Below are 26,101 nucleotides of genomic sequence, written 5' to 3'. Positions count from 1 at the left end.
AATAACACAGTAAGTGCAGTTTGTGATTGGATACTAGAAGTCTCCTGAAAACTCCCCTCTTCCACCCTTCTATTCCTCCTGTAATTCAAATAAAACTGTGTGACAATGTTAAGCTTTTAAAGTGAGGTTAGAATTGTTTTGTTAGTTCACCACAAGTGCCAAAGATAGAAATGCCAAATAGTCTTCCATCTTATATAAAGGACCAACAATTAATCTGAGTGATGCTTTATAAGGAGTACTGAATTATACTCCCATCTCTTTAATGACAAGTAGTCAGACGGGCATCCAGGTAATAAACATCAGTAGCAATTAGATCTGGGGGCAAGAGATTTAGGAGAGGCCATCATCAGTGTTCTGATGCTTATCCCCATCCCTTGAGGAGGTGACCAGAGCAGATTTGGGGTCAGGAGTGTAGCCCCAGAGTGAAAATGGTATGAAGATGTGACCCTTGCCTTTGTGGAGATCAAATTCTCAGTTAGTGGGGGAAGGTGTAAAGTGAAAGATTTCCCACATTTGCTTTCATTGACATTCACATGTACACCTCAGTTTCCAAAAACTATTTTTATAATATTTTTGACATCTTTTAAGTCTCAATGAGTTTGAATTATACACAAAATATTGGAATAGCCATAAGGAATTGACGGTTGTCTAGTTCAACAAGATTGTTTTTAAAGGAGAGCAAAAATTTTTGAGAAATAGAGTTTTTTGCTATCATAGAGCATTCAAGCTGTCCCCCAGTTCAGTGGCTCCCCAACACAACAGACTGTTTGTTTTGTCTTGTTTTGAATAGCCCTGCAGTTTGAGGAGAAATTTGTTGATCACTCACCGTCAGATAAAGCATTTTTGCACCCACTTCCTTACCCCTCCAATCCAATTTATGAGTTTTCATCTTTACACAATGTAGGTTTTTATTTAATTTCTTTGGGAATTAAAAATACCATACATAAATTATCTAAATTATTCATTTTAAACGTACCTGGAGCCTTGCCACAGACAACTGAGCTATAGTTTTGTCTAAAGCATGAACCATTTTCTCTGACTATGAAAATTTCTTACACTAAACAAGGTGGGCACAGCATACAACCCACTATTTCATATTTTCTGTGCACACTGGGGTGTAAAATAGAACATGGCCTTTCTAAGACCTCAGAAATGAAAATCTTTATGGAAAAACAGTCAGAAAGCTGAAAGAATCCCAACATTTTCTAATGATATGTTCCCACACTGCTATACTTTTCTACATATAACTGTAAATAAAATTGCAAAACTGTGGAAGATGAAAGGGCACAATGAAAGAAAAAAGGTGCAAATTCTCTGTCTTTGATTCCAAATAAAATTAATGGAGATTTAAAAAATAGGCCTCAGATGAACCTAGTATACAAAGGTAATGCACAGCTATGTATTTTCGATGCAATTTTGCACCGTCATCATTTTTAGAGGCTGAAATATGGATGTCTACTGATATCCTGAGCAAGAAGCAAACTCAACTTATAGACAAGATATGCACTGCCATATTGTGAATGTTAATTTTTGGCTAGAGAAAGGTATATTAATATGTCTTTACCACAATTCAAGAATAAAAGCCAACATTGAGATGTTATCTTATATTTAAATGTCATATTCAACATGTGAATCTTAATAAATCTATATTTTTCTTGATTGATGATTATAAGGAAATTGAATAATTTGAAGAGGTAGTGTAATTTCTCTCTAGTATTTCCCAACTACTCTTGTGAAATGGTTGACCATAAAAACAAAATGAGACATATACTGAAAATTCTGATGTTATCATAAAAAGCATAAATAGAATACTTACTGGGTTTAGAAGGATTGTGAGGAAAAGTTCACCTCCTCTGATACTTTTATCCAGTTCTTGGGGACCTCCTGGATACTCTTTGTAGAAAATAGTGTGTGTGAACAAGCCACAGGTCTGTCGAGGGAGGACCTGAGGAAAAAGTAAAAGCAGCATATTGACATGACTTAATGAAAATCTCCATCACTGTGTCATGACTTCAGAGTCTACACATCATTTCTGTTGGCGTTCCTTAGCTGCAAAAGCCAAAATATTACTGTATTCAAGAGTTGATGTTGGTATAACTCTGTAAATATTAAAAGGAGTTGCTAAATCAGAGCTATAGGACATACAGGTTGAAAGCATTTTCACTCATTTCTATAAATCTTACCCACCAGCTGAGGTATGTTAAAAAATTGGTAAAAAATAAAAGTCTTCTTAGGGTTAATTTAATTCAAATATAGAGATTTTCCAAGATTACATTTTTCATGGTATTAGACCATTAACTCTTCTTGCTTCTGAAATGAAGTCTTGCATGGTCCTCGGGTTCTGGGATTCAAAACAATCAGTTTCATCATCCTGGCTACCTTTGTTTTGTTTTTATTACTCTGAATTAAAATTTCAATCACAGTAATAGTCAATCTTCTAATGATTGCTTCTGGCATATTCTGTGGTTAATTCTGTTGTAAATCTGAATGTTCAACAGAGAAAGCAATAAGTAATTTTATTCCAAAAACTTATTTTGAATAATAAACTACTTATACTCTAATGGAAAAATGCATCCAATTGTACAGAATAGCTATAATTTTATTTATTCTTTGCTTAATTTTCATAAATTTGTATTAAATTCAAGGTAAATGAATGTATGTATTACTGGTCAAAAAGAATGTTTTTATTTAATAATATATCAAATGGTCATGCAACTCAATTAAAAAAAACTGAGTACTTTCACTCTGATTTGCAATTATAAAGAGTAATACTTTTTATAGTTTCTGGATTTCTATGGACAACAATATCATTATTTGCATTATCAATAGCTACATTTAAATTTGAGGCTTCTTTAGGTCTTCTAGTACCAACTTATAATAAAAAAATTAAGTTTTCTGATCAAAAATATTGAGTATTAGATCTGGTTAAGCACATGTGACATTGCTTTTTCTTTGGTTTTGGATACTTATTAGATAGATAAACAGGTAGATAATTCTAATAGCAATCTGTATAATGGATTGAGAAAATACGAATATTTAAAGGAGGGAGAACAGTTTGTAAACCTCTCCTATGGTCTAGGCAACTGATCAGGTCACGTGAAATGACCTAAAGCACTGGATATGGGAATGGAGATTTTAAGATGGGTTATTTTAACTGAATGTAAAGAATACCATTTTTTTCATTCCAACAAACAATTATAAATGCCCATCTAAAATTCATTTGGTTTTATTCTCATCTAGAGAAACAGATACATCATTTTTACATCAGATTAGTATTTTTCAATTAATATATCTGAAAAGAAAATATACACCTTCATTTTTATAATATGCAAGGGAAAAAACAATGAAAAAAAAAGGTATCCTAAGATATTCTTGAGTGTCTGAAAGCTAAAATAAACTGAGTGGATAAACTTAGCTCTCAGATGCTATTTGTTAGATTCTGTTTGTTGACAGTGTAGTGACTTGAGAGGTGTTTCTTTGATTTATGAACCCACATTTTGCCCGGAAAACTCTAAATAAAACCACCCAAACAAATATACATGGAGAAACTCCCCGGAAGTATAGGGTCCCTAGACAAAACTTTAATCCAGAAACTGCCATGGATAATCTATATGAAACCCATTTCCAATATTCTGAGCTTGTCTGGAATTGGCCAAAACTTCCCCACATCTTAAGAAGCAAGTCTGTATACAGCTAAACAATGTGTCACTATGTGATCAACATGGTATGTTAGGAAGTTATGATACTCATGTAAAAAAGTTCTGAAGTTACATTTTGTCGTTATTCCACATGTAGATAGTAAGAGCCTTCAATACACACAGCAGTATGTGCTCACCATGATGCTATTGTGAATGAAGCCCTTCCGGTATCTTGCAGGTTTCAGGTGTGGATACTCTTCAGTGCTGGTGACCTGAATTCCCCAGACCTTCTTCCAAGCTGCATACAGCTGAATATGAACTGGGTAGACCCCTGAGTGATGTGGCGCCACAGCGTAGCCCATGTTGATAGGTATTCCATGCTCCTAAAAGAAAGCCAGAACAACATCGTAGGACATGTGGTCAGCTGAATTCGATTCAGTTCAAATTGTTTGCACTGAATTCTATGCTAATGATGCAATATATAAAACAAATAGGATACAGTTTTTGTCCTTCAGCAGCTCATAACCTTATGATGCTCTGATGGTATGATAAACATAGTAAATACTTTGGGTGTGTGGTGTGTAGGTGAGATTGATTCTGAATTTTGAATACAGAAAGTTTAGGGGGAGGATAAGAAGAGAACATGGCCCTTCCTCAGATAGATATAGAAAAACAAGGTGTCACTTGAGCAAGTACCCAAATATGAGAGATGGAAGAGCACAATGTGGTGTATGTGTGTGTGTGTCTGTGTGAGCCTGAGTGCGTCTGTGTGAGTCTGTGATGTTGAAGACAACCAGAAAGGTTAAGTATGAACCATAAAGTGATGAGTTTTACTGTTAAACTGAGGAAGTGGGAATTCATTCTATTGGAATGGTGTAGGTGAGGAAGCTCTCTGAGCATGGAGGACCATGAGATGCCTTTAGGGACGAGGATATAGTAACCACACATAGAAGTGAGGAAGAAATGAATAAAGGCTGTGCATTAGGAAGCTATTGCAATGGTGCAGATTAGAGGGAACACGAGTACCCAAACTAGATTATTGGTGGTCAGATTAAAAGCCTGGGGTTGAATGCCATACAAGATTCAGTGATGTTTTGGATACAGAAGGTAAATAAAAAGTGAAGACTGGTTTTGGACCTTAGAAGCTCAATTCATTTTTATAAAACCTACTACATACTATGAGATGCTTGCTTTGGGTAAACAGTCATCTCTAAAGGAAAAGGGGTATATATTTAAAACAAGAGTACAAAACATTGTCAGAGAATGGTATTATATTGTGAGGTATGTGATAGAGATCTGCAGTCTTATAATTTCTGCTTCTTTGTATTTCTCTCTTTAAATGCTTGTCTGCTTTATAAAGATGCCTTATAGGATTGAATCTCATCAATTGAGGTTATAAATGACAACACACAGTAATATATGAAGGCTGATTTAATCAATAAACAGAACACCAAAGTGTTGACTTGACAATTGCCATTGGTATTTTCTATTACATGACATAGCATAGGAAAAGAATTCACTCTGGCATAATAAGCAAGCAGTGAATGGATCACATATCTACAATGCCTAAGTCATATGCCACAATCAGTTCAGAAGATGGGCCCTAAATATCTTGCAAGTCTCCTTCATTTTTCCCTTCATGGAGTGACCCTCATTGTAGAGCCAAATTCACCTCTCTTTCATCAGGAGCATGTGTTTTCTAACATCTATTACAATAAATGACTCCGGAGAAAGACTGAATTATGATATCAACGCTGTAAAATGAGCTGGAGTCTTTGGCTAGGTACGGGGGAAAATTCATTTCTTTGTGTGAGCAGAGGAAAAATGCTTCTTCCAGGAGCTTGCATTTTCAATTTAAGGCCAGGATGGAAAAGTCTAGTAACAGAACTACTTGGAAACTACAAGGGGGACGGGCAACTACTGTTACCCTGACAATCACTGGGGAACATTACTGGAAAAAGCCTTAGTTATCTCTGGTCAGTTCCATGTTGTCCAGTGAAGTGTCACAAAAATCATCTTCGTGGTCGAGTATCACGCGAGGATGAGTACCACGGAGTGGCCAAGATGCGGGTGCACTGGGCGTGAGATACAGACGCACTTTCTCCTGGGGGAAATCTAAGGTCGAGGGTGTTCAAACCTCTCTGTCTAGTAAATAGAATTTATGTGACTGCTGCTTAGAGGAGCACTTCTGATTTACAAAAAAGGGGAAGACTATTATGCTCTCATTACACTTTCAAGTGATTCATACTGAGGTTTCGTAATAGTCTTGTCCCATGATTACAAGAATAACAAAATCAATGGTGCATGCATCCTAACAGTCTTCACTAGCCACTTTGTTAGTCCTCATTTTTTATCACTGTATAATATTTTATTCCAAATTTTGGGCCTAGAATGCTAGATAAGTGTGTGAAGCTTCCAGAAGCAAAGATGAAAAATAAAATCATAAAGAGAACTGAAATTTTAAACAACTGTATCTCTTCAGAAAAAAAAAATTCACTTTTGACAGGTAGTAAAATGAATTGTGGAGCTTTCATGAAAAAAAACCAGAAGGTAAAAAGCAATTGATTTGGTGAGTAGGAAGGAAGGGACAGTAAAAGGATTTTATTATATTTATTGATTTCTGGGGGCTTAATGTTATACTGCTCATAAGGTCATCTTATCACACTGACAACTGGAGCTCAATCAAAATAGTAAATCACACTAGATAATTACGAGTTTATACTTCTTCAATCTAAATGATAACACAAGATGAAAAGTAATTCCCTCGTAGCTCTTTTTCTGTTATCAAGGGGCTTGCTGTAGAAACCGTCATTCTTTACTGTCTGGAGCTTAAAACTTCACAGTGATTCGGTCAACCAAAAGGTGAACTAAATAAATATTTACACAAGATCACAAAAATTACAAAATCTGAAATACTTTCTAATGTGACTGTAGGAAGCATTTGAGACTATAAAATTAGACACAGAAATGACAAAGTAAAGTAACCCAAACATGGCTTTTATTATTTATTAAAACAATGTATCTTACAGGATCTAGGAGTTCTATGATATCATAATATAACATGACACCACAAGTATTTACAGGGGAATGTCTCTTGATCTAGTTTCCCAGTTACATTAAATTGCCAGTTGAATGGAAAATGAGATAATGTGATAATTTACCGACCATATAAAAGTAGGGTCATCTCTTTCCAAAAACTAGAATAAAATTAAATCTGTTTAGCACCAACATGCTAACAGTAATAGAAGTGAACTCATTTAATTTTTCTTGAATCATTCTCACTGATCAGATCTGCTTGCATTTGCTTAGAACCTGATATTTATGAAGTGTTTTTACATTTGTGTCTAACATTATCCTCATGATTACCCTATGAGGTAGCCCGGATGCTCTTATCAAATGTGGAAACTGAGTCTCAGAGGAGGAAAATGATCTGCTCATGTTCACAAATACCAGAGCTAGAAAATATACCCAAGTCTTCTAGACACATTGCTTTTGCTTTTCTAAGTTGTTACTATCGTGGCTCTCTCCCCACTCTCAGTTAATGACGAGAAGTACTTTACTGACAAAAGGGAATTGATTTTAATACATATTTCTGAATTGGAACTCCTACTGCTCTATTTTTTAATTGGAGGGGTTATAAAGCAAAATTTTCCATTTCCCGAACTCTGCAGCTATCATTTTTGAGGCAAACAAGTTTCAGCCAATTAGAAGTCCTCAGGACAGATGTCAGAAGGCAGTAGACAGGGAGGTGCTAAAGTCTGGCAGCTCCTGGCTCCTGTTGCTGGTATGTAAGATCTTTTCAGAAGCAGTATTCGTTGCCCATTTGCAGGCAGCACTGGAAATTTATTGCCTCTGTCAGAGCTCCAGTAGCAGTGTTAGAAGCGGTCGCTGCCCTAGGGAAGCAGTTCTGTCTGGCTCTGCAAGTCCCAGAGGAGTACAGTCTAGAGTCTGCTCCATCAGCCCTTTCAAAGTTTTTGGAAGCATTTAAATTGCAGAATAAAAATTTTCTTTGTTTAAAATGACTCCAAATGGCTTCTGCTTCTGTCATGGAAATCTGACTAAAAAGGTTGTTTTTGCCCCTTTCTAATAAGTATAAAAGGTTTAAGGGGTTCAGGTGAGATGTTAGTAGTTTGAATTCTAGGAAAAGAGGAAGAGTTTGCTAAAACGCTGCCCAGTATTTCTCCAAGAAAACTCACTGAAACACCAATTCGTCTAGCTGGATACTATCATGTTATGTATCTATCTCTCTATATATGACTGTTAAGTCTTATGCACTGATCAGCTAATGACTAGTGTGTAGAGAAAATAACTAGGAGACTAGTCTACATAAATAATAAATGTCATGGGTCAACACCATGGTGAAACCATATGTTATAGTTGTACATAATGAAGGGAAATAAATTCTACTGAAAGAACATTGCTCCAATAGATTAATTTTGATGACTGCAAACACCTTTGTGCCAGCATGTAATGCAATATCCCCTTGTGAGGATAACCACATTTTGATAAATAAGCAAAAGGATCTGCAGGCTTCACATGAAGACTTAGAAAGAACAATTCTGTGGTCAGTCACTGGTAGATACTTTTTAGAAGACCTAGCATAGAGAACTAGAGAAAAAAGGAGAAAAATGAGAGTTAGGAGGACTGGGCTCATGGACACATAGGAGACATTCCCTGGATCTACCACAAATACAGAAACCCGAATGAGGTCTTGATACAGAGAGGAGGAAGAGCCAGCCAAACAGCATTTTCTCCCTATTATTGTCACCTTCTGTTTGCACTCCAGGAGACATGGCTTGTGAAACCAGACCTAACGCGTTTAGGATGGTGCTATATTCCCAGGGCTTAGCAACATGCCCGGCACCTTGTTGGTGTTTAATAAATATTTTTTAAGGAAATAATAGACAAAAATTCATTAAATAAATTCATTATAAATATTTAATGAATAAATTTAAAAGAAAAATAAATGAAATAAAGATTGCATAAATGAATGCACTTATAGTAAAGAGATCATGCATTGGAAAGTACCCTGTTGAACTTACAGTACTGATTTGTCCTCCTAAATACACAGCTTCCAGGGAGTGACACTGGTGCTAAAGAAAACAGATCTCATTATCTATTTCCCCTTTTAATAAGGACTTGGAATCATATTGTCAACTGTAAGAATGGTCCTAGGATCATTTATTTTGCACCGTGTTTTGGGAACTAAAATTGTCTTCTGTTTTCATAAGTGATAAAAGCAATGACTGTGTGACCCTGGAAATTGGCTGGGTCAGTCTTGACAGTTTTTGGACGGTAGCCTAGTAAATGGTGACAAATCTCTGGAGAGCTCTGTGTTACAAATGGATTTTTCTTTTGAAAAAGAAATAGCACAGCAATGGCATTGCTTCTATAGTGTGAACTTTCCAGTTCTAAGTAGAGCTATTTTGGGCAATTGAGACACATTCCTCTAATAATCTTGACCCTGCTGAAGATCTACTTCGCTGCTTAAAGAGAACAGGAAAACTGTCTTCATTCATGCTGTATAAAATATGGTTGATTAGGTACTTGCATTGCTAACTTTTTGTGGTCAGAATTCCCACTTCACTGACAATCAAAATGTTCAACACATTTTGGTCCATTAATTTCCTTTATCCAACACATATTTATTATGTAACATAATGTACCTGGGACCATTATAGATGTGGAGGTTATAGCAGTGAACAAAACAGACAGAAATCCCTGCCACCAGGAAGCTTATATTTTCAGTGGGGTGCAGCCAAGATTACAAAAAACAAGAAGGTAGATTGTGTAATATATTAGAAGGTGCTAAGAACTCTGGAGGAAAAAATAAAGCAGAGAAAAAGAGAGGCATGAAGAGGTGTAGGCTGCAATATTAAACAGATTATTCAGAGAGGGCCTCATGGAGAAGGTAATCTTTTGAGTCAAGGTCTAAATTTGTTAGAGATGAAGTGGTACAGATAACTTGCAAAAGATCATTCCAGGCAGAAGGGACTGTACTTACATTGCTCTTAGTTGAAAGCACCTCAAGTATTTTTGAGGAAGAATAAGAATTCAATTGTTTTTGGAGCAGAATTAGCAAAGGGGGAGAATAGCAAGAGATGATGTCAAGAGGCAGCGTTTCTGCAAGAAGCCTTGTCAGTTATTTACTGTATGAGCCCAGTGGGCACCACTCACACTGACTACGCTTTGACAGAGTTTGTACGATGCAGTATCACTGGCAAGAAGGAATGGGTGCAGATCATTTAAGCCCTTACATGCCAGAATAAGGGTGTTGGTATTTATCTTGGGTGAAATGAGGAGCTACTACTGGAAAGTTCTGAGCAGATAGATGATGTAGACTATCACTAAAAAAAAAAAATTCTTCTGGCTGCTATGTCGAGAGCTGGCTAAAAGGAAATAAGGAGGACAGTAGGAGCCAGTTTCTGTAACAGTTTAGATGAGAGATATTGATAGCTTGGAGCAGAGTGGGGACAAGGTAATAGTGAGAAGTGATTTTGTTCTGGGTATGTTGTGAAGGTGGAGTCACAGAATTTGATGCTGGCTTGAATACTGAATATGAAACATGAGAGAAAGTGTTCAACTAGAGGGATTCCCAGTCTCACTCCATCAAGTGAGACTGGGAAGTTTAAAAATTAAACAGCTTTGGGGGAGAAAGATAGGACATATGTTTGAGATTAGACAGCCAATTGATTATCTCAGGTAGGAAATCAAATAAATAAGCTCAGCATTTAGACGAGGGAGTTCAGCTGGAGACCTAAATTTGGTGCGTTATCAACATATCAATTTTACTTAAGTCATAAAACTCATTAAGATCACCAACAGAATGAGTGTGTAAACAGAGAAGAGGTCTAAGGGTAAATCTTTGAGACAGATTAGCATTAAGAAGTCAGAGAGAAGACATCCAGAAAATATATTGAGAAAGAGTATTGCATGTGAGATGGGATGAATACCAGGACTTTCCAATGAGAACTAATTGCCCATTGGATTTAACACTGGTTGTCCTTTAATGAGCTGGAAAAGAGAAGATCTGGTGGAGTGGTGACGGGCAAGCAAATCAGACTGGATTTAAGAGAGAAGAGGGGAAGCTGAAATGTTGACAGTGAGTTTACTATTTAAGTTTTGCTGAAATGTAGAGTCAAGAAATGGTGCTGCATCTGGAGGGAGAAACAACATAAGCATAGTATTATGTAAAGATGAGAGAAATAAAAAAGCATGTTTAAAGAGAAGGAAATGATTTAGAGAGGGGAAAACTGTGTGTGTGTGTGTACTGTTTTCCCACCGAAATTGGTGAAACCCAGCGTTAGCATTTAATTTATCCTCAAGGCCCTGGGAGGAAGGTAGTGGTAATCCCGTTAGAAGGTTAGGGGAGTTTGCTGGCGCCACGCAGCTGGTGTGCATGTGTACCGGGTCTGAGAGTCCACAGCCTGCACTGCCCCCGACGATGGCTCTGAATAGGGGCATGGGGATTGGGGTTTCTTGAAGCCCAGAGTCCTCGGGATGGTGTAGGGGTGGGCTCAGTGCTTGGTGAGGAGGGATGTGATCATCCGCTGGAAGGCAGGCTGAACAGCCGCACTTGGCCCGTGAGACCGCTCTGTGACCTGTGTGTGGACGCTCTCCTGTCTGAAGCACGCCTCCAGCAGGGAGGGCACCTGCGTCTCCTGGAACGTGGTAGTGATGTCTGAGTACTTGAACTTCATCAGCTCCCCTCTCAGGAGGTGAGGCTGCAGTAGGTGAGGACCTCCCCTCAGCTCCCCGGCTCCTTCTGGCTTCAACAGGCAGAAGGCAGGGTCCATAATGAAGCTGAACTGGTGTGTGTGCCAAGTCTCTTCAGATGTGTGGTACAGGGTCCCATCAAAGTGACTTTTTGCAGGGTGGGCACCACGTTCTCCCACAGGCCTTTCAAGGGAACTACCTTGTGGGGCTCTGCCAGGTCTAGTCCTGCAGCCACTGGAAAACACTGTCATTGCACTCAGTGATTCAGTACTTGTCTTTGGGGGCCGGCCTCCTGCACCTTCGTGGCTGCGATGGCCATGCCAAAGCCCACCTCCAGGACCCGGGCCCCTTTGGAGGCGGCAGCGGCAGTCAGCGCGTGCAGGTTGGGGGTCTCCCCGCGCTCCATCACCGGCTTGCCCAGAATCTGTAGGCGCGTGTCCGCCGCGTCGTAGCCCACGACCCTCCACGCGGGGCTGCCGTTCTCTCCCCGCGCGAAGATGGGCATCGCTGCGGGGGCGCTGGTGCTGCGGGCTGGACCCTGTGCCTCACAAGCTCCGGACGTGCAGGGCTGTGTCCCTGCAGGGTCTTCTGGGCAGAGGGCCAGGAATGATCTTCTTGAACAGTTGGGAAGGGACAGAATTGAGTTTCAAGAGTATAAAACGATGGTTTTTGCATTTCTAGTTCTTTTATTCATTGTTTTAAGACAGAAGCCAAGACTGTGTGCTGCCCTCACAGAACGCCGGTCCGCAATATGTATTTCGGTCACTGCTAACAGTTTCTGGGAATAAGTGGTACTTATGCATTCAAAAAGACTTTACTAATTGATTATGACCACTTGAGTAACTAACTATGAAGATATTATAATTTTAATTTTTTTTTCTGTGTAGACACCTTCACATTTCAAATTAAAATCAAACCTATTATTACATTTCCATTTTGTTATCACCACGTTGAAGCAGTAGTTGTAGTAATGGGGCATGCAGAAGTTCTCTTTCTATTTATATATATATATATATATACACACACACACACACAGTTTTTTTTCCCCAGTGAAATATTGACGCTCATCAGTTGAGAGTGTAGAGGGGCAAGATGTATCATAGTTTACAGAAAGAGAAGGTATGAAACGGTGATCTAGGAGAGTAAGGTTAGGAACAAAATAAGGACTTGTTGCTTAATCTCTGGGCAGCAATGAGGGGCCACTTGAGGTCTGTGGCCACTGAGGTCTTGGCTTTAAAGTGAGAACAGTTCAGTGTTGGTCCCAGCCACATTCATTTTCAGGGTTACAGGCATAGACTAGGTAGAGATTTGGATTTAAATGGAGTTGAGGCTTTACAGGGGAATATGATGAATCCAGAAGCCTAAAGAAGTTCAGAAAGGATTCAAGGGAATGCCAGTGCTGATTGGTTCTTGAGAAAAGCTGAATAAGGAGAAAAGCAAGGACCTGAGAAGTGGGAGGGGCAGCAAAGATGTGAGATGAGGCTGTCTCAAGGAATGCCAGAATGGCATCTCAGTACCTTTCTCCTCACTGCTGCCTCTGCTGCATGGAAAGTTCTGGTTCTAGATTTAACTTAGTAGCAAGAGAAATGATACCAGATATTAAAATTCTGGAGCTTCTAACAATGACTTTACGCTGGAAGGAATAACGTTCAAGATTCTAACGTGTGTAAAGAGTCAGATGGAAACGGGAAGCATTATCCATCCCATTATGACATTTCTATAGTGACTGTAAGCAGAAAGATGCAAAAAAAAAGATACTCAAAATAATTTTGCTTAATACAAATCAGCATTTTCACAGTATGTTCATTTGTAATTTTATCTCAAGTAAATAATACACCTGATTTACCTTGCCATAACTCTCCATTCTTAGTACCTCAAATATCTATTCATGACATACATCTTTTTCTTTTCTTTTTTTTTTTTTTTTTTTGCCAATCTTCTATTTGATTGCTTACGTTCCTGGAGTAAAACAGTGGTTTAAGTGAAATGCTTAGGGGTATGTGTGCAGGTGGGTGGGTGGGTGTGTCTGAAGCAGACAAGTTAAAGAGGCAACTTGCCCTTTTTGAAGTTGGCTAGAATGTCCTTCATTTTTAAATTTTGCACATATTTCCAAACTTTTTGGATGCTTCCACAATAATATAGCTGATGATTTGGAATAATTAATTTAAGCCCATCACTTTGCAGAAGTAGATTTGCATAAACTATTACTTACTCTGAGCAATGGAATATATTTCTAATATTATTTTTTGAGTCAAGCGGAAATTTCCCTTAGGAGTCATTTTTTCCCCTTAATGTCAGCTTAATGCATTTATGGAAACTGCTTTAAACATTTGGTGGAGGAATGAACCATCCCTCTCATTGTAAATTTCTGCCCCTACCTCCAAAATACAAGGTGTTATTACATTTTGTCCTTCTGTGACATCCTGTGCCTCTTCTAAGAGTTAAAATAATTCCCATCTGTGATTGTTCCCAATTTTGTGGAAATCTTACTATCATGTAAAGTAAATTTCATCAGACAAAAAGTAAGCTTATGTTAATAAATGGTACCTATATAATCAAAAATCTTAAGTAAATTATGATCACTTAAGTAACTGCCTATAAGGATGATTAAATTACTCTATTTTTCTATAGACATGTTGTCATACCAAATACTATATTTCCATTTTGTTATCTTTCATGTTAAAGTGGCATCGTATTTGGAAATTAAAGTATTGACACAATTTTCATCTCAAAACAACTCCCCTTCAAGACTCCAATTCTGCTGTATTATTAACCAGCTTTAACTCTCTCTGCTGTCAACATGTTTGAACACAATTTCTCATATTCTCATATTGCTCACGTTACTGCAGAAATGACTGCAGGGAACTGAAGTGTTGACTCTCAAGAGGTAATCTCAGAATGATGAAAATGTTCAGCCACTAGAGATGAAGTCTAAAAGAAACTATCAAGCTGAAAGAATGTTTCAAATTTAAAAAACAAAAGAGGGAAAAAAGGAAAAAGAAAAACATCTGGTAATTCATGCTTTTGGTGGATTATCCAATTTAAATAGGGTATACTCAGTAGAATAGGGGTTAAATTAAAAAAAAAATCTTGAAAACCTTGGCTCTTGATTAACTTAATCATTTAATAATAAAAACAAGTTTGGTCATTGAAGCATTAAAATTAAAATCTGCCAGTGAAAGTTAATTATGCTATCATTGAGCATTCTAAGAATTCACTCACAAAACTGCTATCTAATGATTGATAATTAGGCATAAATTTCATTATCAACATTTCTTAAAAAGTGTTAAGCCATATATTTAGGATATTCTATATAAATATTCCTTCAAAAGGTCATAGACAATGGGACAATTTGAATGTAGGCAAATCTAAAAACAGCTTAAGAGAAAACAATGCAATGAAAAAGCATTGGAGAGGGAATGAGTTCAAACTTTGTATCAGAAAAACAAAAATGAAAATAAAAACCAGTGGATTGAAAATAATAGCTTATATTTCTTGAGTAACTGGAAATCTGAAGATAAGTGGTTGGTTCAGAAGTTCAAGAATGCCAGAAGTGAGGTCTCTTGAATCTCTTGGCCTTTCCTTAATAGTTTTAAGATGGATGTCTTAGTCCCAGCCAATAGGACCATATACTAGGCAAGAGAAAGGAATAAAGCAAAGGGCAGAAGGGCAAACAGCAGCCATATCTGTCCTCCTTTCCTGGAGCTTTCCTGGAAGTCCCATACCATGACTTATGCTTACATCTAATCAGCCAGAATTATGTTAAGTGTTCACTACCTGAAATAAAAGCTGAAAAATCAGTCCTTTATCTAGATGTTTTGGATCCATGAGCAAACTTTGGCTTTATTCACTAGGAAGAATGTGAAAATGGGCACTGAGTATGCATTTAGAAGTGATGGCCAGGTATTAAAGACATCTGCACCCTGAAATAAGAATGTAGAGATAAGAATTCTCATGTCCTAGAAACTCTAATTTGAAAAGATACATGCACCCCGATGTTCACAGCAGCACTATTTACAATAGGCAAGACATGGAAGCAACCTAAATGTCCACTGACGGAGGATTAGATAAAGAAATTGTGGTGTATATATACAATGGAATACTACTCAGCCATAAAAAGAATGAAATAATGCCATTTGCAACACCATGGATGGACTTAAAGATTACCATACTAAGTGAAGTAGATCAATTAGAGAAAGACAAATACCATGTGATATCAATTATATGTGGAATCCAAAAGAATGGCAGAAATGAACTTGAAATGGCACTTATTTACAAAACAGATACAGACTCACAGACATAGGAAACACACTTATGGTTACCAGAGGGGAGGGGAGGGGAGGAGGGATAAATTAGGGGCTTGGGATTTGGAGATACAAACTACTATATATATAATAGATACACAACAAGATCCTATTGTTTAGCATAGGGAACTATATTCAATAGCTTATGATAACCTATAATGATAAAGAATATGAAAAAGAAAAAAAAAAGCATTCTCATGCCTTGTGGCTAAGCAGCCCACTTCTACTCTTATGTATAAAAGGTACACAAGAGTGCTGATCTAAGAGGTTACAGGACAACAGTGGATTAGAATACATTAATTAGGCGAGGTGACACGAGAATCTGGAAAACTGGAATTTCAAAAAGTAGAATTCTAAGCAAAAGTGATCAGTACAGGTGGATTTAGGGTCTCTAAGGCCCTAAAGCTTAGGGAGAAAAATAGGAATTCAGGCCCCACGTAAGCCACACAGTCTCATCTCCTAATTCCCAACTCAAAGCCTCTTCTGACACCAAATCAATTTCTTCTTCCTTTCCTCAATATTTCATGATCCTTTTGGAGACTCATAAAGGCCAGGATTATCAGGAACATATTTTATATTGCATAAATTTCATATTTCTAAGGACACAGCAGGTTACCAATAATCACTATGGATAAATGTGCATTAATTAGGGATTTATGAAATACTGTCCATTATTTTGATTCTAATTTGATACACCTTCCTCTGCATCATTATGTGTGTGGGTCAAAGTTTAGAAGGCTTTTTCTCTCAAGAGACATGTAGTAAATATTTTTGGCTTTGCCAGCAACATAATGTCTCTGTCACATATTTTTTTTTGTTTGTTTTGTTTACTTGGTTTTTACAACCATTTAAAAATGTAAAGCCCACTCTTAGCATACCAATGATACAAAAACAAGCTGCCGGACAAATCCCTCAGGCAACAGTTTCCTGGTTCACAGTCAGGTCGTTGCTGAAGAAATGTTATGTGTTAGAAGAGTGGAAGATGTTGTTTCAGGCACTATTTTGTGCTCTTCCTCACCCTGCTCACTCTGCTTGGATGCTCTCCCCTGCCTTCTGCCTCAAGCACATCTACTCATTTTTCACAAATATCATTACCTCAAATGTCTCTGTTTACTGTTTTTCTTCCTTTTATAACTAACCCGTGTCTCCTTTGTGGCTTTGCTGGGCTCTGTACATTTCTCTCAAAAACCTGAAAAGCCATTTTGTTAAATTTCAGTAAAATCTCTGAGAATAAGCTGCATCTCATTCATTTTTGCATCCCAGGTGCTGAGTAAAGTGCTTAGCAGATAATACATATTCACTGATTAGCTGTTGTGGAAAGGACGGGAAGGAAAGAGGGAGAAAGGAAGGAAAGGTAGAAAGAAAGGAACAGACACTGAACAAATGAAAGACGGGAGGTACTTTTTCCACACTGGAGGAAGTGTCTGAAAAATTTTGGACATAATTATAAAGCAATAATTCCAACAATTCGAGTTCACATATACATGTATCAATTCTATAAAAATTTTTTTCACTTTTTTCTTTAAAAGCACAACTTTTTTTTTTAATTGAAATACCATTGGTTACAATGTGTCAATTTCTGGTGTACAGCACAATGTCCCAGTGATTAAAAGCACAATTTTTAATCATTAATGCCAAACATTCCAAAAAAAAGAAGCATTGATGTGTAAAAGTTGTGCTTGTAAGTAACGCTCATCTTTCATTTGCATGTTACATGACCTTGAAAAAGTCACATGGTGGTTTTATCATCATCAACCCCTTATTTCAAAAGCAGTTGTCACCTACTTCCTGAAGAAATAAGGTAAAAATGACAGTAACTAATACTGTGAGCAATTAGCTAATGGCACGCATAGGGTAAACTCATGTTCTGAAAGATTTTTATGTGTAAAAATAGCTAAGGTTTTGTTTTCTTCAGAGGAACATGACTTTTTCTTTTGTATTTTGTGCATAGTTTATTGCTCCATGTTATACAAATAAAACTTAATAATTAGAGGAAATATTTATTCACTTTAAAGCAAGAAATTAAATATTAACAACTACTTTAAGCTGTTAGCAGCTTATCTCCTAGGGGGAAAACTTTGTTGCAACTGTTTTATGTATCAGCACTTGAAAATAATTGGAGTTCCTCTAGTTAATCTTGAAAGATGATTTAAATGTGTAAGAGCTATAAAGCAGGAGGAATGACTTTGAAGACTTTACACTTCCCAAAAATAGTGATAACAAGTTCTCCAGAACAGACAGAGGCAAGCCTTGATAGATCCACATTAATGCATTTGAGTGATAAAAATAGTTCATTTCCTTCAATTATTGCTGCTCGATATTAAAGTGCATGTTGTAGGTGGTATTTATTCCTCTGAGGTTAAACATGTTCAGAAATACAATAGCTACTTGATGGAAAAAAAAAGATGCTGCAGCTAAAATAGGAATTTGGGGGATAAGGGTATCTGATGGTGCCCTCTGCTAGGAAATCAAATAGATAAACATGTATTATAGACATTTTCTCTCTAAGGGAAATTCTTTCATCCAGCTGTCAATACCAGACCAGCAAGTCAAGGACTTACCATGATACAACACATGCCAAGAAAAGCCGTTTTCCCCTCTAAATCCATTACTAAGTAGTATGAATATTAATAGCTAGTAAAAAAACAATTCTAATTTTCAGGCAAAAAGTTCATGCTATTCTTCATGTTGTAGGTTTGGTGAAAACAGGAATTGAAAATCTTAGGGACTGCTTGAATAAACTAGCTAAGAACTTTATTAAGCCATATCGTCCTACTTGAAAAAGGGGTAAAAACCCTATCCACTGTTAATGGGTAGCTGAAAGAGAAATCAAAGTATTTTTAACGGTTATGCAATACACTGATCATTACGTCATTTATACACTTCAGTTTTTCATACTAATCTTTGAAGTTTGTACAATAACATCTTCTCTCATACAGAAAGAAAAGTCTATGTTCTTCACCATTTATTCAGTTTTGCAGAGGTCACTTGTATACTACCTTAATTACCTGGACTATGGTTAACAAAATGCCTTTAGGAAAACAGGGCACACAAGTTGGTTCATTTTATCTTGGGGACATACTGTCTGGTTCTCCCACAGAAGATCAGCTCTTTCTTGAGTGTGCTGTGTGGTACAATTGAGAGAGAATTGGATTAGGAACCACAAAGCAGAGCATGGGTTCTCTGGGTGACCAAGTACAAGTCACTTATGAGCTCAGTTTTATCATTTGTGAAATTGAGGGCTTTCACTACTACTTTAGAAACAAGCTTAAGACACTTGCTCTATGTGATCTCCAAGCTCAGGGCAACTCAAATTCATACAGATTTAGAGACATCAGGGTCCTCAGTGGTCATCTAGTCTGACCACTTCATTTTACTGAAATGGGAATCTGGCTGGTAGACCCAGATAGCAAGACGATGGCTAGAAGCTACCAATATTACAAACTATAGACTGGAAAAATTGAAAAGTAGACACAAGAACTAAAAAATTCTAGGAATACAGTTTAGGAACAAAAATTCCACATAATTCCAGCCAATTCTGAGAGCACAGCAAGAACACAGTACAGTAAAATCATTCGTATTAACATGAAAACCTTTAGTCCTCCTGAAAAATGGGACATGATGCTCAGCACACGTTTAGCAATTTAAAAGCAATCAATTATGTACTTTAGACAGTGACTCTCTGAAATGGTTAAAACAATAAAGCACTCAAATGCTGAAGTTTCTCAGTGACAAATGGATAGTTCACTCATTGTAACACAATATTCCACCTTGATATAGCAAATATTAAAGACTGAATCTATAGGTGTGGAATTTTGACTATCCTGAATGAGACACAAGAGTATTAACAGGAAAGTACAAAGGACTGTGGTAGGCAATATCGTCACAGAAAAGGAATATGGTGATGGATGAATTGTGTCTGTGAACAACACTTTCAAACAATTTATGAGAAATGTATGTACATCATAAAGAGAAAAAAATAATTAACAGACATAATGATTAAGAGATATCTTTGCTGACCATGTGGATATATGGAAAAACTCTTAAACTGTTGGAAAATGCCATCTATAAATAAATGTTTTATATTTAGCAACAAAATCATTTAAGTGCTCATATAAATGAGCTTCAAGTTTGCTGTTTGGTGTCCTATAATCTTCCCACTGTGATTTTATTATTTCTTCCTTCCTAAGACCATTTTACTCATCATAGGCTTCCAATAAGTAGAATTTAATATATTCAAGATCATACGGATATTCCATTTACTAAGCATTTAGCAAATTTTCACTGCTCTGTCTTCCAAGGAAATGCCATTAATACTTGATTTCATTATTTAATGCTTTTTTTCAAATTTAAAAATATGTTATGCCTACCTTGCTTTAGGATTTAAAATATTGATTCAATAAGAGACACAACAGATTTAACAAACAAATTACTTCCAAAAATACAGAGTTTTAATTTGAAAACCCAGTCTAGAAATTCTAGCTTATCAGGGGAAATTACCAACAATTGTAGCTGCATGTCTATCACAGGGCTTCAATCTAAAAGTAGGATGGCAACTTTGGTATGGAGAGTTAGGATAGTGGATTACCTAGATTGAAATACATAAAAAAATGACGTAAAATGAAAGTCATCACATCCTTAGGGAGCAAGGAAAAGGGGAAATGGAAGATAAGACTAGAACATAATTTACTTTTAGTTGGAAGAGACAAAACAAATACTTTTTTCTAACTCCTCTACTTCTTTTCATTACTGGCAAGGATAATTTTTGAATTAACACAAGATGATGTCACTAAAATATTCCTTAGCCCATGCCTTTCTAATTTGTTCTTAAGTGTGGGTAGACGGTATGGAGAATGGGAAGTAGGGAAATGCTCCTTCAAATTCAAGAACCCCAGAGCCTGAGCAGAGTTAGGTCAGCAGTGATTTATAGAAAGAGTAGGAGAACCCTGGGGTCAAAACCAGGGTCAACCAACCGGGAGAAGGAGCACAACACAAGTGTGACAACAGTGAAGATCAACCGTTGTTATCAAGGACTGTGTGAAGGGAGGCACAAAAAAGTCACATAGGAGCACACTGTACATGAACAAGGGGTCAGATCTGAGGGCCTTGTGGGCTATTTTAAGATAGTTTGGAAGCATTTGAGATGAAATGCGATAGAATCTGAATTACATGTTAACAAGATCATTGTAGCTGCTTTGACAAGAATAGACTCAACAGGACCAAGAGTGGAACTGGAGACCAGTGAAGAGGCTTTGAAACAAACCAACATGACGAGAGAATTCAGACTTCTGGAATGGTGCTGTGAGGAGCTCTGTGGACCCTCTCCCAGCAAAACAACCATAACTGGTAGAAATTATTAAAAAAAATTCAAATCTCTGGAAAAGGAACCAAGAACATACAGTAAATGAAGAAACATTTATTCAAGAATATCTACTATGATTGATAAGAACAGTGCAAGTCTGTGGCATTTGAACCATGACCCACCATTTTCTCCACTAGTTTCAGTTTAGAGTGACAAAATCCCACCCAAGTTGGGTGCATCCAAGAACATAGGGGTTCCTTTCTCCTTCGCTTCCAGTTTAGAGCTGTGATTCTCCCTGAGAGTGATAGGCCACCAGCATTTCTCCTCTCTGCAGCTCTGGGTGCAGAGTCTCTATTTTAGGCAAGAACAGCTGAGGGATCTGGCAGTCTCCTCCTTTAGGTAGCCACAGTCATAGTGCTGAAGTTATGCCCCAAGGCAGACCATGAACACTGGAACCATGATTTGTCCTGGCTCCAGCTCAGTTGTAGGGTGGTGGTTCTAAGCCAGGAGAGGCAAGCTGAGAAGACCAGAGGCTACCATCACAACCCAGCACCCTGATCATAAATCTGGGAGTCACTTTGAGAGAAGTAAGTCATTGTCTCCACCCTCAGCTCTGGAGCATTGGTGCAGAGAATTTGCCCAGGGTGAGAGGAAGGTCATAAAGAGAGAGCTTTCCTAACTTCTGTCCAAGGGAATTGACTTTATTTGGGACAGAAAGTTAAGTTCCAGCCTAAGGTCACCCTTGGAAACAAATGAAAATTTTGATGGTAAGCAATTAAGAGGAGGTTGTTTTTATTTTAATTAAAATCAGCAACAAGCTGATAATAGACCAAACAAAAGTTTACTACAGATAATCAGGGAAAGAGATAGCTAATGTTACTCCTGGAGTCATAAAAAGCTTCATACACCGACCTCAAAGACTATTGCAAAAAGGACCACATTTTATTGGTCCAGACTATGGCACAATTTGCACCCTAGGGCACTGTCAAAAACAGTAGAATGTGTTGTTGGTAATTAGGGTAAGCTCATATCTGGCTAACTTTTATACCAGAGGCAGACAGCTTAACAGAGACATCAGGAAAAGATGCAAACGTAACCTTGCTAAAACTACTGTTATTCCAGAGTGACTGTGCTCCCTCCGTGACACTGAGGCTTCACACTGCAGGGGAGAAAGTCTTCACTTAAATTGCCTGTTCATATACTAAACAAATAAATAAATAAGTAACAATAACAACAAAACCTTAATGGTAGGGAGAGGGGATCAATATCAAGAGTGCTATAAACATTATTTAAAATGTCCACTTTTAAACAGAAAATTACAAGCTATGCTAAGAAACTGGAAAGTGTGGCCCATACACAGGAAAATAAAGCAAGCAGTGCAAATTGCCTTAAAAGACCCAGATGCCAGATTTAGCAGGCAAAGATTTCAAATATACTCTAAGAACTGAAAATTGATAAGCTGATTCTAAAATTCATATGGTTTCATACATACAGACAGAAAGGAATGTACAATGACAAAGACTCATCAAATAGAGTTGTCAATACAAATATAGAAATTGTAAAGAAGAATCAAGTGGAAATCCTGGAACTGAAACATACAAATACTGAAACAAAAAATTTACTACATTTTTTCCTAGCTGGCCATTGTGCAGAAATTGATAAGCTGATCCTAAAACTGATATGGACATTCAAAGGATCCAAAATGTCCAAACAACCTGCATGTTGTGAGTTGCCCTCTGGAGTGACTCATGTGGCAAGGAACTGAGGCAACAACTGAGAGAAACTCAGGTCCACAGGCCAACAATCCACAAGGAACTGAATCTTGTCAACAGCCTCGTGAGTGAGCTTCTGAGCTGGTCCACCCTCTGGTTGAGCCTCGACTGCTGCCCTGGCTGACACCTTGGTTGACGTCCTCTGAGAGACCCTGACATGTAGGATCTAGTTATGCCACATTCAACTTCCCGACCTACATTAACTGTTAGATATTAATGTGTCTGGTTTTAAGTTGTTAAGTTTTGGGCTAACTTTTTATGAAGCAATAGATAACAAGTACACTCAATTCCTGAAGTATTTTATGTAGATATTTGTACCACACGGGTGTGTATTCTGCAGGCTCCCTCAGGAACTCATGCAGTTGCTGCAAGTCTTTTAAACTTTCCTGCGCCTGGATGCTTTGCTTCTTCGTGTTTTCTCTACATCCATCTCATGTGAGTGTCCGCTCTGCTGAGTGCACAGACTGCCTTACCCATCGTTAAGCCTCCAAAATACACTATTTGCTCCATAGTAAACGTTCATTAAATCAATATTTGGTCAAAATTTTGATTAAATAGTATCACCTCTACATTTCCTAACGTTGAAATACCCTGTTAATTGTACTGATCAGGGTTTCTTGACATCTGGTATTTGTCGCACAGTACAAGGCTATATACTGCATAATTTAGTAAAGAAACAGGCATAGCAGCTATTGAAAGGTAGCCCGCTCTCTGTTTTATGTTAATGTGCCATTAATTACACTCTCATACTCCTTTTATTTTTAACTGAAATCTCTACATAGCTGATTTAGTGTGCAGGCCATTATGACACTTGAAGATTGTCCACAGTCACTCTTTGATGAGTTTGGGTTTTATGAGAGCATTTTAAATGTCAGAATTTTTCATATCACGAATATTGTGTCTTATTAAGAAAAAACATTACATAAAGTTCTTAAATATGTGTAGCATTTTAAAAGCAGACTTTAAAAACCTATGCCTTTATTTCAAGAATACTTCACTTATTTACTCATGAATAAGATTTCCAACTGTTTGACAAAATGTCAAAAAAAAGCACAGCATTTTTGAAGTTAGCATTGAAGACAAAAAGTACTCTTTTTCCCTTCAGGATTTTTGGTCTGTTACTATTAGTGAACTGAAAAGGCCCCACTCATTCGGAGATTTTAATGCATCTATATGCAAAACTTAAAGCAACAAAACACCATTTCGTACTCCCCCCCCTCCCAAATCTACTGTGGAATAAAAATAAATAATTCAGGTTTATCCTACAGGCATTCTCTCTGTGTTTGAAAAGGAGATGTGGGTTAGGTCAGGAACAATTTTTAGTAACTTTTTCATCAGACATTTTAATATTAGCTGATGATCCTTGTTCTCTTTAGCCTTAGTTTGTTTGCTGTCATCTTTGAAGTCTTGCTTCTATTTAGTGACAGCAAAAAACATTATTTAGCAAGAGAAAGAATTAAAAAATATTTCCCCCCACCCCATCGCCATACAAGTGTAGCATCTTATAATGACCATATCTTGGCTGCCTGTGCAAATCGTTAGAATCACCTTCTATACAAATATACATGTGCATGCACACACTCACATGGCATGTGTTCATGGATTAAAGATGTAAATATATATATACACACACACATGCAACATACACACGCGTGCATGGATTAAACATATTGCATACATAAGTATGCATGGGTTAAGAAATGACCATACTTCATAGTAATATGGTTCTTCTAACATAATGAAGTAAAGAAACACTCTTGCATATGTTTTTCTCATGATTTTTAGACATATTAGAACAGAAAATAAACTCTATCCCAAGAGAATTCAGAGAAATTCTACCAAAAAACACATTTTGATTGATTGCCTAATTTTTTAAGATATCAATATACAGCTATGTTATTTGAATCACTTTTGTAAATCTTGTGAGAACAACTGTGCTTTCCACTCATAATCCCTCTGCCAGCCAAGGTCATCCCAAGGAACAGGGAGGAATGTCAGCATGGAATAAGAAGGAGATTTAAACACTTTTGATTTTTTTCAGTATAAACTGGTCATTTAGTTTGAAAATCTCTTTCCATAATTGCTTCAGTTCCAGCTAGATGAGTATTTCAAGACATTCATTCCAAATTTGTGGACTGACGTTGTCAATGATCACGGAATTTTAGAATTGGAATTGATCAGTGGCTTATCTGGTCCAGTGCTTTTGGTTGGCAGATGAGCTGATGTAAATTAATTACCTAAAAACTCTGTAGTTTCGAGAATGAAAAAGGGAATCATTACCATTTCAAGGGAGGAAACCGAGGCATGAAGACATTAAATGAGTTGCCAGCTGTGTTAGAACTTGTTACTAGCAGTCAGGGCTAAAATGTAGCCTGCCAATATAGTGCTTTCCACTATCCTATTCCCATCTTGATATCGTTGAGGGTTTTGAAGTGTCATCTGGATATGAAAAGATACTAATTTAATAAGAAAGAAATACATTTCCTGGCTCTCTGGACAACACACATATTGTCATCCTATGCTTACAGTTACAGGTGGGGTTCTGTGTGTCACTGCTTGGAGTCCTGAGAAGTTTTATTGAGCTTAATACCAGAAGGAAAAGGACAATGTCATTTCAGTATGTGTGTTTAACGGACTTCACTTTAGTTGTAATATTTTGATTATGCAACATATAATAAGATTTTGTTTTTCTTATACAAAATACATTTATAGGTTTCAGTCTAGCTTCTAGCTACACTGACTAAACAAATGTAATTGTTCTGAATGGACTCCAAATAGCTTTCAACATTTCATTACAAAGCAATTACATCTGAGTCTTTCCCAGTGCTTTCAGCATGGCTTTTAAAAAAGAAATTACACAAACAGGTGAAATCAACCATTATGAAATATAATCTACATGCCTAAAAAGCAAGGCTTCAGAGTGAGAATGAAATGGGGGAGGTTTAAGCCAAATGATAAACACAGTTTATTTTCAAGGTAACCGCACTAGGAAAATTCAGCATGCATGCTCAAGGGAAGTTTATTTTTTGTAAAGGGAATATTTACTTAATTTTCCAATGTTATGAAGCAGTACAAAATTTGTTAGACGTTCCCTAAAAGTAAGTGAAGATCAATCTCTTGTGAGTCCATATATTGAAAAATATTTGGCTTTGTAAAAGCAGGACTGAACTGCATACTTGTCTGGATTTACAAAGATCGTAATTGATTAACACCTACTGAATGTTTATCGCATGCCGGGCACTGCTCTAAGCACTTTATTATATGTATCCTCAAACAGTCCTCACAGGTAGTTGCCACGGTTGTTCTCGTTTTTACAGATGAGGAAACTAAGGCTAAGAAATTTTTGTCCAAGATCAGGCAGCCACTGAT

The 26,101-nt window shown here is 37.2% G+C and overlaps 1 protein-coding gene and 1 pseudogene across 3 annotated transcripts in view; both read right to left on the bottom strand.

Annotated features, from left to right (window-relative positions):
• The window catches only part of LOC105089919 (N-deacetylase and N-sulfotransferase 4), a 230,978-nt gene that overhangs the window by 78,234 nt on the left and 126,643 nt on the right, over positions 1-26,101 (bottom strand). For all 3 annotated transcript variants that reach the window (XM_010981101.3, XM_064478402.1, XM_064478371.1), the window contains exons 5-6: positions 3,836-4,021; positions 1,817-1,945 (exon numbers count right to left, since the gene is read on the bottom strand). In XM_010981101.3, the coding sequence (XP_010979403.1) occupies positions 1,817-1,945; positions 3,836-4,021 (315 nt within the window). The remainder of the gene's footprint in view (positions 1-1,816; positions 1,946-3,835; positions 4,022-26,101) is intronic.
• Positions 11,140-16,859, bottom strand: LOC116148948 (guanidinoacetate N-methyltransferase-like; annotated as a pseudogene).

This window comes from Camelus dromedarius, chromosome 1 (assembly GCF_036321535.1).
Source record: "Camelus dromedarius isolate mCamDro1 chromosome 1, mCamDro1.pat, whole genome shotgun sequence".
In the NCBI taxonomy this organism is placed as follows: domain Eukaryota; kingdom Metazoa; phylum Chordata; class Mammalia; order Artiodactyla; family Camelidae; genus Camelus; species Camelus dromedarius.
Note: the sequence above shows the minus strand (reverse complement) of the source record. Positions and strands in the feature narration are given on the sequence as shown.